This window comes from Nerophis ophidion, linkage group LG24 (assembly GCF_033978795.1).
Source record: "Nerophis ophidion isolate RoL-2023_Sa linkage group LG24, RoL_Noph_v1.0, whole genome shotgun sequence".
NCBI classification, from domain to species: domain Eukaryota; kingdom Metazoa; phylum Chordata; class Actinopteri; order Syngnathiformes; family Syngnathidae; genus Nerophis; species Nerophis ophidion.
The window spans coordinates 11,311,683-11,324,025 of NC_084634.1; the positions used below are offsets into that span (position 1 = coordinate 11,311,683).

A 12,343-nucleotide genomic window follows, 5' to 3' on the forward strand; every position below is an offset into this window, starting at 1 on the left:
ATTTTCGTTGTCTACTTAACTTGTCTGGCTACTAAGTGAAAGCAAAAAAAAAGTAAACTTTTGTCTTTTTGTTAATTTGTTATCATAGCCACAGTTATTAGGCTAGCTATGCTTAATAAAAGGTGATTGAGGTTGTGTGAAACAAACAAAATATTTTCCTTTAATTTATTATCCTTGTATTAATGTAGGACAGTTTTGTTAATAAATGAGTGAAATTGACATTTTGAAGGTGCGTGTATTTAAATCACATTATGCAGTTTACAAGCACAAATACGGTGTGAATTAATCCCTGCTGTTCGATGTCACTGAGTGCTGTAAGTAAGAAAAAGAACAAAACATTTTTAAAAAACAGAACTGGAGACACGTTTGCAAACACTAATGACATTGAATAGTCTACAGAAACACTGCTTCATTGTCTATGCCTCATTCATCCATCCATCCATCCATTTTCTACAGCTTATTCCCTTTTGGGGTCGCGGGGGCGCTGGTGCCTATCTCAGCTACAATCGGGCAGAAGGCGGGGTACATGCCTCATTCAGTTAATGATAGCTGCTGGTTCACTGTTAGGCTTAGGTTTTAGCAGATTTGCCGTATTTTTCCTACAGAGAGCATTTGGTGACCTCAAACAACAAGGCTATGGATAGATTCACACAGTTTTTTGCCTTATGAAGAGTACTGGAAAAACTGGAAAATTGATCTAGAAATTCCTTAAAAAGTGCTTGAATTTGGCCATGCAAAAGGTGTACGAACCCTTGGTAGGGCCCTAAGTGTAACTCTTCATTTGTGTTGGGGACTCAAACCCTGGTCCGCTGGTGTCCACAGTGTCCACGGGGACGTGTCTCCAGTCGTCCTGCTGCACCCCGAGGATCACACCCTGGCCTTCATCCCCCAGCAGAACCTGGACGCCCTGTGTGCCGTGGAGATCTCCGGCAAGGAGTTGCTGCTGTGCTTCAGTGCCATCGGAGTCTACGTGGACTCACAGGGTCGCAGATCTCGTCAGCAGGAGCTCATGTGGCCCGCAGTCCCCAACGCCGCCTGTAAGTGTCGTCTAAGTCTGACCCTTGACCATAACAAAGGACGCTCACGTGGATTTTCACTTCAGGCTACAACGCTCCCTACCTGTCGGTATACAGCGAGAACGCCGTGGACGTGTTTGACGTCAACACCATGGACTGGATTCAGACCATTCCCCTCAAGAAGGTGCGTAGCTCCGCCTTTTGAAAGGAAGCAACTGGGCTCCTACGGCTCCCTCTTGTGGGGGACACTGGAGTCGCATTCGAATACAGTCAATCCTCAGGACTGAGAATTAATGGGTGTCAGAGCTGCTGTCATGTGCGCATGGTGCCGTCTGCCTAAAATAACAAAGAAAAAGAAGCAGGGTGGTGGGGGGGGATGGCGGACAGAAGACTGGGGGGGGGGGAAATGGCGGACAGAAGACTGGGGAAACGTTGCATGATTTACAACGAGGGTTCAATAAAATACATGCTAATTTACAGATTGAGCTTTATTCCCCTCTCCTGTCCGCCATTTTTAACCCCACCCTGCTTTTTTTTCTTAGTTTTTATTGGCGGACGGCACCATGCGCAAAATAGAGTAACCCTGTTGGCCTTTAATTGACTCAACAGCACCACCTGTCTGTGTAGAGTGCGAATTACGGGTGCTCTGAGTGCATGTGTGTGGATCACACAGAGTGCAATATCACTGCCAGAAGTTTTATAGTTAAAGTACCAATGATTGTCACACACACACTAGGTGTGGCGAAATTATTCTCTGCATTTGACCCATCACCCTTGATCACCCCCTGCGAGGTGGGGGGAGCAGTGGGCAGCAGCGGTGCCGCGCCTGGGAATCATTTATGGTGATTTAACACCCAATTCCAACCCTTAATGCTGAGTGCCAAGCAGGGAGGTAATGGTCCCATTTTTATAGTCTTTGGTATGACTCAGCCGGGATTTGAACTCACGACCTACCGATCTCACTCCAAACTAGAATAAAAAAAAATGTATACTTGAGAATCTTTTGTTTTTTTGTTTGAAGAAAATGTTGATATAGTTCCAAATAATTTTATTTTCAATTGAAAAAAATAGTTATACTTGCAAACATTTTTATTTTAATTGCAGAAAATTGTTTTTACGCTTTCAACATTTTTTTTCTTTGAAGGAAATAGTTTTTATACTTGAGAATTATTTATTTTATTTCAAGAAACGTGTTTTTAAGGTTGCGAATCATTTTTTTAATTCAAGAAAATTGTTTTCATAGTTGCGAATCGTTTATTTCAAGAAAATGGTTCTCATATTTGCATTTTTTTTTTTTTATGAAATTGTTTTCATAGATGCGAATATTTTTTTATCTGAGGAAAATTGTTTTTATATTTGGGATTTTTCTGTAATCGCAGAAAATTGTGTTTATATTTTCGAATAGATTTTTGTTTGAAGTTTTTTGACTTGCAAATATATTTTTTTAATTCAAGAAAATACTTCTTAAACTTACAAATAATTGTTATATTTGTCAAATAGTTTTTACACTTGTGAATTGTTGGGCATGAGTAAAAATATTTTTGTGTGTTTGTGGAACTTTAGCAGTAATTTCACTCCATAGGAGTGACGCACTAGCAGCCAATCAGGTAACAGTATCAACTATCTAGTTTGGTTGATTCCCTGCATGCAAGAAGAGAGAGTGAAAATGAAGAAATTGTAGATAAAAGAGAAAAAGTCAGTTTTTTGGGTATTTCAAAAGGGACCGGCGTCAGACCAATGTGGTCTGTAAATGATGCAAGGCAAGACCCCTAATAGCACACCACCTTAGGCCACTAAACCTGCAGAAAATTCAGAAAAAATTTCAGGTTTCTCTATGTTTTCATTTTCACACTGTGCACTATTTTCTTACACTTTATGAAGCATTTCTTACATATTATTTCATTTTAAGGGTTTATTGTTTAAGTGTTCAATGGGACTTTACTATTTTGTTTACACTGTTTGTGTTTTCCATACTTGTGTTGATATTTCTTTTCCACCTCGACAACTAAGAGATTATAATCAGAGAAAGTTACAATTCAAATAAAATATATATTTATCCTCGTCCTTATTCTCCCTAGGTCATAAAAAAATAATAAATACTGATATTGACCGATATAATATTCAAATAATTACTGCATAACAAAAAATTATTTAGGAGTTGTGTGCATGTAGTGTTGGATTTAACTGTGCTGGATCATTGGCTGATAGTGAGGGCATCGGAAACGAGGCATTTTTCTACCAGTAGACAGTGTTTATGATTGAGTGTTTCGCTGCTAAATTAATAATAAGTTATATTGGATATGGATTTTAAATATGTATCTAAAATAGGTAGTTAATTGGTCAGGTATTTATGTATTTGTATATTGGGTTTTCTGCTGCATTTATCTATTGTGTTTCTGGGGTTAAATGTATTTTATATTTATCTGGGTGCATTTACCTTGAGACAATTTAAAATCTGTTTTAACCTAAAGGGAAACGATTATTTCCATTTTCTTGCACTTTTTCAATTAGTTAAGAGTTGATAGCCTAATTAATAATTGTAAACAAAGGGATTGATAATTAATTGATTTTTTTACAGCATGTTAATCTTGTGGTGTTTTGTCCTTCAAGGTTTTTCATGTAAAGACTGGTAAAAACTGCTAAAAAGTCTACTGAAAAGACTGCTAAAAAGACTGAAAAAAAAAAAAGAAGCTGTTTCTTCATTTAGAGAAACTGTTGCAAAATAAAACGAAAAACGGTCTGGTCTTTTGAGTGAAATCCAGAAGCCACATTCAGCATTGGTACATCCTTTCAAGTGTGGGATAAACACAGCGAATAAAGTAAAACATTATAATATTTGTAATGTAATATAATATTTATAATAATATAACACTAATATTTATCATGTATAATATAATACTAACATTACACAGTCGTAATTTCCTGCTACTAAATCTACAGTAAATAGTTATTTTCATGTTTCTCTGTTTACATTTTCACACTTTGCACTATTTTCTTACACTTTATGAAGCCTTTCTTACATAACACTTATTTTTGCACCTTCATTTAAGTGTTCGATGTGATTTCGCCAGCGAATATGCTGAGTCGTGACAAAGCAGGGGTGTGTTGACATGTTTGATTGGAGATGGAACAGGCGATGAAATAACATATAATAATGCGTGTGACTGCAGGTGCGTCCTTTGAATGTCGATGGCTCCTTGAACCTGCTGGGTCTGGAAACCGTGCGCCTCATCTATTTCAGAAACAAAACAGCCGGTAAGATGCTCTTAACAAGAATACAATTCTTGTTTTTGGGACAATGAATGAAAGAAGGCTTTTGAATCGTAAGCTCTACTGTATGACTCCCTGCTTGTGGTTTTGTGGTGATCCTGCAGAGGGCGACGAGCTAGTGGTGCCGGAGACGTCGGACAACAGCCGGAAGCAGTTGGTGCGCAGCATGAACAGCAAGAGACGCTTCTCCTTTAGGGTGCCTGAGGAGGAGCGAATTCAGCAGAGGAGGTAACATCAAACATTTATTCATCATCAATTATGACCCCCTTACTCCACAGCTGTGCTTCAAAAAGTGTTTTTGTTGCGGTGGTCCTCAGTTGGAATACACTTTTCCACCACTTGTGGCAGTAACATAAGACGAAGTCAGGAGATAAAGTCTTAGGCGCAAAAATTATAACACAAGTGGTGAAGCTGTATTTTGATTTGCGCTTTAATTTTACAGATAGTTTAGTTAAGAAACATTGTTTATTTTCTTTTAGCACAAATGTATTGTCTATCAGTTATTGGAGTCTCTTCTTATGCAGTATATTTGGTAGTTTTTATTTTTCCATTTTGCCTGACCTAAAAAAAATATTTGTCACGAACACTAGCTTTTTTGACAAGGAGGTATATATAATTATTGAATAGGATTACAGTCATGAGTAAGAATACTAATGCAGTGTTAATATTTGAGTGTAAAGGAAAAAGTTGGGCCACGATGTCAAAAAGGTGAAGAAGTCTTGATTACAGCATACCTGGGCAAAATACGGTCCTTGAAATGATCTTTTTAAACCTCTGACATGGAAACTAGTCGGTAGTACATTCTTCACTCACGCATTAAGTGAAGGATGTGGCAACAAGGAACCCAAACACACTACTTCATTCTTGTACAGGCAGTAAAAATACATCAAACTATTGTTGTCGTGCACAGGTGTCAAACCGAATCTGTTACGTACACTGTAAAAAAATAAAAATAAAAATACAAACCCTGTTTCCATATGAGTTGAGGAATTGTGTTAGATGTAATACAATTATTTGCAAATCATTTTCAACCCATATTCCCACTTTGTAAGCAAATTGTCGAACAGTTTTAGAACAACATTCTTCAACGAGGTATTGCAAGAAATTTAGGGATTTTACCATCTACGGTCCGTAAAATCATCAAAAAGTTCAGAGAACCTGGAGAAAATCACTGCACGTAAGCGATTATATTACGGACTTTTGATCCTTCAGGCGGTACTGCATCAAAAACCGACATCAGTGTGTAAAGGATATCACCACATGGGCTCTGGAAACCTTCATAAAACCACTGGCAGTAACTATAGTTGGTTGCTACATCTGTAAGTGCAAGTTAAAACTCTACTATGCAAAGCCAAACCCGTTTTTATCAACAATATCCTGAAACGCTGCCGGCTTGGCTGGGCCCGAGCTCATCTAAGATGGACTGATGCAAAGTGTAAAGGTGTTCTGTGGTCTGACGAGTACACATTTCAAATTATATTTGGAAACAGAGGACGTGGTGTCCTCCGGAACAAAGAGGAAAATAACCATTCGGATTGTTATAAGCGCAAAGTTGAAAAGCCAGCATCAGTGATGGTATGGGGGTGTGTTAGTGCCCAAGGCATGGGTAACTTACACATCTGTGAAGGCACCATTAATGCTGAAAGGTCCATACAGGTTTTGGAGCAACATATGTTGTCATCCAAGTAACGTTATCATGGACGCCCCTGCTTATTTCAGCAAGACAAGTGTTACAACAGCGTGGCTTCGTAAAAAAAAAACAGTGCGGGTACTTTCCTGGCTCGCCTGCAGTCCAGACCTGTCTCCCATCAAAAATGTGTGGCGCATTATGAAGCGTAAAATACGACAGCGGGGACCCTGGACTGTTGAACGACTGAAGCTCTACATAAAACAAGAATGGGAAAGAATTCCACTTTCAAAGCTTCAACAGTTAGTTTCCTCAGTTCCCAAACATTTATTGAGTGTTGTTAAAGGGGAACATTATCACCATTTCAAAATGGTTAAAACAGTAAAAATCAGTTCCCAGTGGCTTGTTTTATTTTTTGAAGTTTTTTTCAAAATTTTACCCCCCCCGGAATATCCCTAAAAAAAGCTTTAAAGTTCTTGATTTTCGCTACTTGCGATGCGACTGTCCATTTCCCTGTGACGTCATACAGTGCTGCCAATACAAACAACATGGCGGTTACCACAGCAAGATATAGCAACATTAGCTCGGATTCAGACTCTGATTTCAGCGGCTTAAGCGATTCAACAGATTACGCATTTATTGAAACAGATGGTCGGAGTATGGAGGCAGATAGCGAAAACAAAATTGAAGAAGAAACTGAAGCTATTGAGCGAATAGCTATTGACGCTATTCGGCCATAGCATGGGTGTACCTAATGAAGTGGCCCATAGCATTAGCATCGCCGGTAAAATGTGCGGACCAAACAATCAGGACTTTCGCATCTTGTGACACTGGAGCAACTTAAATCCGTCGATTGGTAAGTGTTTGTTTCGCATTAAATGTGGTTATCTAGTTTCAAATGTACATACATCTAGCGTAAATAGCATGTTAGCATCGATTAGCGTAGTATGTTAGCATCGATTAGCTGGCAGTCATGCCGTGACCAAATATGTCTGATTAGCACATAAGTCAACAACATTAACAAAACTCACCTTTGTGATTTCGTTGACTTAATCGTTGCAAATGCATCTGCAGGTTATCCATACATCTCTATGCCATGTCTGTCTTAGCATCACCGGTAAAATGTGCAGACACTCTGGCAAATTCAATGGGGGTCTGGCGGCAGATTCTTGCCAGTGGTGCAACTTGAATCCTTCCCTGTTAGTGTTGTTACACCCTCCGACAACACACCGACGAGGCATGATGTCTCCAAGGTTCCAAAAAATAGTCGGAAAATAACAGAGCTGAGACCCGGTGTTTGCAATATGAAAATGAAAACGGCGGGTGTGTTACCTCGGTGACGTCACATTCTGACGTCATCGCTAAAAGAGCGATAAACAGAAAGGCGTTTAATTCGACAAAATTCACCCATTTAGAGTTCGGAAATCGGTTAAAAAAATACATGATCTTTTTTCTGCAACATCAAGGTATATATTGACGCTTGCATAGGTTTGGTGATAATGTTCCCCTTTAAAAGAAAAGGTGATGTAACACAGTGGTGAACAAGCCCTTTCCCAACTACTTTGGCACGTGTTGCAGCCATGAAATTGTAGGTTAATTATTATTTGCAAAAAAAAAATTAAGTTTATGAGTTAGGTGTATATATAAATGTGTATATATATAATATATATATATATATATATATATACACAAGTTTAGGTGTATATATACATATATGTATATATGTATATATATGTATATATATATATATTTATATATATATATATATGTATCTAATATGCGTGTGTGAATATACTTGTGTTTTTATCAGGGTTTCGCCTAAACCGCCAAGATACCAGTGGTGGTGGGGGGCGTGGGTATGGGTGTGGGTATGGGTGTGGTCACCATGGTTTCATCGAGTAATTTGCGATATATGATTTCATGCATATATATGTATATGTATATATATATGCATGTATGTATGTATATATTTATATATGTATGTATATATTTATTTATATGTATACTGTACATGTATATATTTATATATATATGTATATATATTCATAAGTATATGTTTGTATGTGTATATATGTATATATATACATATGTATGTGTATAAATATATATATGTATATATTTATATATATATGTATATATATTTATATGTATGTATGTGTATATTCATATGTATGTATGTGTATATACGTATGTATGTATGTGTATATATGTATATATATACATATATATATGTATGTGTATAAATATATATATATATGTATATGATGCAGGCCTTGAGTTTTACACCTGTGTGTAAATGATGACAATGTGTGTGATGACAGGGAGATGCTGAGGGACCCAGAGATGAGGAACAAGCTGATCTCCAACCCGACCAACTTTAACCACGTGGCTCACATGGGACCAGGAGACGGGATCCAGATCCTCAAAGACCTCCCCATGGCAAGTGACAAACATGGCTGCCGCCACCAATGCATGCTTTATTATCATCATCAAGTTTTCCATCGTCATTTGTTGGGGGGCACAAAAAAAATGGATTCACATCCGAATCGCCATTGTTACTCATCCCGCTTCTGATTCGATTCAAGAATTTCAAAAATGTATACCCAATAATACTTTGTGAGAATGGATTCTGAATGGAATCCTAAACCCAGGAATGGGACTTGGATGTCATGGTTAGGTGACCTAAGATGTGAGTAAAAGTTGGATGAAGAAGTTGTCACCATGCGTGTGATCTCCATCAGAACGTGCGCATTCAGGAGAACCGCGGAGGATTCAGCGGCTCGGTCAGCATCCCGTCCATCACCAAGAACCGAGGGGAGCCGGGCCGTTCCATGAGCGCCAGCAGCGGACTGGGCATACGTGAGTCCCAGCGCTCCGGAGCCCCCTTTTTTTTCCTTCCACGTCCCCCTGACTTCCTGTCCCGCCCACACCCCTTCCTGTCACAGGCGCGACCTCCCAGAACGGCAGCGCCCTCCGCAGGGAGCTGTCAGGCGGCAGCTACGGCTCCAAACGTCAGGCCATGACCTCGCCCTCCGAGAGCTCCCTGTCCTCGGGCGGCGGCGTGGACTGTGGCGACGCCCCCCTGTCCCACTTTGACAGAGAGGTCAGTAGCTGGATGATGTCATGGCTTGTCACGAGTCGCATGTCATGTCTGTAACATGTTGTGTCACCTCATGTTATGTGTTGTGTCATGTCACATCTGTAACAGGTCATGTCACGTGTCCTGTCACATGTCACATCTGTAACAGGTCATGTCACGTGTCCTGTCACATGTCACACCTGTAGCAAGTCATGTGTCGTTTCACATGTCATGTCTGTCACATGTCATTTAACATGTTGTGTCACATGTCATTTAACGTGTCGTGTCACATGTCACGTCTGTAACATGTCATGTGTCGTTTCACGTCATGTCTGTCACATGTCTTTTAACGTGTCGTGTCGCATGTCATGTCTGTAACATGTCATATGTGGTGTCATGTGTCGTGTCACGTCACGCCTGTAACATGTCATGTGTCGTTTCACATGTCATGTCTGTCACATCTTTTAACGTGTCGTTTCACATGTCATCTCTGTCACATGTCATATGTTGTGTCATTTTTCGTGTCACATGTCACGCCTGTAACATGTCATGTCGTTTCACATGTCATGCCTGTCACGTCTTTAAACGTGTCGTTTCACGTCATGTCTGTCACGTCTTTTAACGTTTCGTTTCACATGTCATGTCTGTCACGTCTTTTAACGTGTCGTATCACATGTCATGTCTGTAACATGTCATATGTGGTGTCATGTGTCGTGTCACATGTCATCTCTGTAACATTTCAAGTCACGTGTCGTGTCACATGTCATGTTACGTGCCAACATGTCGTGTCACATGTCATGTCTGTAACAATTCATGTCAAATGTCGTGTCACATGTCATGTTACGTGCCAATATGTCGTGTCACATGTCATGTTGGTTACGACTTTCACATGTCGTGTTGTGTAGTGTCATGTGTTGTTACTTGTCATGTCACGTGACTTTCATGTGTCATGTTAAGTGTTGTGTCACGTGTTGTTTCATGTCATGTCACATGTCGTGTCATGTCACATGACGTTCACATGTCATGTTGCGTCGTCTCACGTGTTGTTTCATGTCATGTCACATGTGTCTGTCACATGACTTTCACATGTCATGTTGTGTCGTGTCATGTGTTGTTTCGTGTCATGTCATGTGTCGTATCATGTCATGTAACATGTCATGTAAGCCACATGACTTTCAGGTGTCATGTTAAGTGTTGTGATTCATGTCATGTCACGTGGCACATGTGATGTCTTTCACATGTTGTCACATACCGTGTTACATGTCATGTCTTTTACATGTCGTGTCACATATCATGTATGCCACGTAATGTCACGTCATGCCTTACACGTGTCGTGTCACATGTTGTGTCACTTGTCGTATCACACGCCATGTCATTAATGCATACTTGCCAACCTTGAGACCTCCGATTTTAGGGTGTGGGGGGCGTGGTCAGGGGTGGGGCGTGGTTAAGAGGAGAGTATATTTACAGCCAATTCACCAACTCGAGTACTTCATATATATATATATATATATATATATATATATATATATATATATATATGAAATAGCTAACTTTCAGTGAATTCTAGCTATATATATTTATTTTATTATATATATAAATAAAATAAATAGTTGATTTTCAGACGGCATCCATCAAATACACAGTAATAAAAATACAGTTGTTCTACTAAACGTACTGTGCTTGCTGGTTACTATAAAAAAAAAACAACAACACTTAACTTTCACTATTTGAGTAACGTCACTTCCGAGTTTCCAGAAGATGGCGCCAGTATGTGCTTTGCCCTGCCGTCTCTCGCCGTCAGCTCTGTTTGTTTTTGTGTTGTTTGCGTCTATTTTCGTCTCTGTCAGCTCACTGCTTGAGTATGACCGCCAAACACTGTTGGATCTTTGCTCCTTTCCCACTGATATGATCAACTTCGACGTTGGTTTTTCGACGTCCCAGTCAGCTTTTTCACCTGGCCTGCCTCGTGGCTCCTCCCCCCCGCCACCTGCGGGCTGTGTGTCAGTCCCCACCTGGATTAGCCGCGCCCTTGGACGTGCTGGCCCTCGTCATGTTCGGTCTTGTAAACACAAGATCTTTGCCAAACAAAACGTTTATCCTGAAGGATTTCTTCACTTCCCACGGACTTGACTTCCTCTGTGTGACGGAAACATGGCTGACAGCCGGTGAGTCCGCCCCTCTTAATGAACTTCTGCCTCCGGAGTGTTCCTACTTTCATTCTCCGCGCTCGTCCGTTCAAAAAGGAGGAGGATTAGCAGTCGTTTTTTAAAATGACTTTAAATGCCGTCAGATCCGCCTGCAATCCTCCCTTCCAAGCTTCGAACTGTGCATGTTTGAGCTGGAAGGGGCGTGGCCTCCAGCTCCAGCTGAATTTCGGGAGAAAATTTCGTCCGGGAATTTTGGGAGGGTTGGCAAGTATGCATTAATGTCACATGTCGTATCACTTCTGGTCACATGTTGTCACGTCACATGTCATCACATGTTATGCCATCACGTCATGTGGTCACTCGTGTCACATGTCAAGTCACATGTCACCTCAGGCAGCTGATTGGTCACATGGTAGTTTAGCGGCAGCCGCGCTTGTCTCCCTTCCTGTCGGCGGCCATCTTGTTTCATTTGTGCTTGACGTGTCATTCCCACCTGGTGTCAAACGGGTGTTTGGTTATGGGTGACCTCTGACCTTGTCCAAAAGCCCCTCCACCCTCTCCGGAGCCCCATCCTCATAGCTGTTTGAGCGCTCGGACGCCATATTAGCCCCATCACTCGCCTCACCGCCCCCCCCACCTGTCCGTCTTGCCTGACCCCGCCCCCAGCATGTCGTGTGTGGGCGTGGCGCTGAGTCTGAACTCTCGTCTGCAGTGGCAGGCGGTCTCGCCGTCGGAGAAGACCCCCGATCTGAAAAGGGCTTTAAGGACCCTGCTTAGTAAAATGAAGGTAACGTCAACGGCCGCAAACACGCACACACGTGTGAAAGACCACCTTCCCACACACGTGTGTGTGTGTGTGTATATATATGAATATGTGTGTGTGTGTGTATATATATGAATATGTGTGTGTGTGTATATATATGAATATGTATGTGTGTGTGTGTGTGTATGTATTGTATATGTGTGTGTTTGTATATATATGTATGTGTAAGTATTGTATGTGTGTGTATGTATATATATATATATACAAATATAAATATATATTTATTGGTATAAATATATATATTAATATATATATATTAGAGATGCGCGGATAGGCAATTATATCATCCGCAACCGCATCACTAAAGTCGTCATCCACTCGAACCAACATTTTATCAAAACCGCAACCGCCCGTTGTTATATATCAGGGGTCAGCAAC

The 12,343-nt window shown here is 40.5% G+C and overlaps 1 protein-coding gene across 4 annotated transcripts in view; it reads left to right on the forward strand.

Annotated features, from left to right (window-relative positions):
• cdc42bpab (CDC42 binding protein kinase alpha (DMPK-like) b) overlaps positions 1–12,343 on the forward strand; it is a 254,069-nt gene that overhangs the window by 237,339 nt on the left and 4,387 nt on the right. For 2 of the 4 annotated variants that reach the window (XM_061886127.1, XM_061886128.1), the window contains 8 exons: positions 823–1,037; positions 1,103–1,200; positions 4,187–4,271; positions 4,391–4,514; positions 8,235–8,352; positions 8,655–8,772; positions 8,859–9,016; positions 11,855–11,929. In XM_061886127.1, coding sequence (XP_061742111.1) covers positions 823–1,037; positions 1,103–1,200; positions 4,187–4,271; positions 4,391–4,514; positions 8,235–8,352; positions 8,655–8,772; positions 8,859–9,016; positions 11,855–11,929 — 991 coding nt within the window. The remainder of the gene's footprint in view (positions 1–822; positions 1,038–1,102; positions 1,201–4,186; positions 4,272–4,390; positions 4,515–8,234; positions 8,353–8,654; positions 8,773–8,858; positions 9,017–11,854; positions 11,930–12,343) is intronic. The other 2 variants (XM_061886130.1, XM_061886129.1) reach the window with 1 other exon arrangement.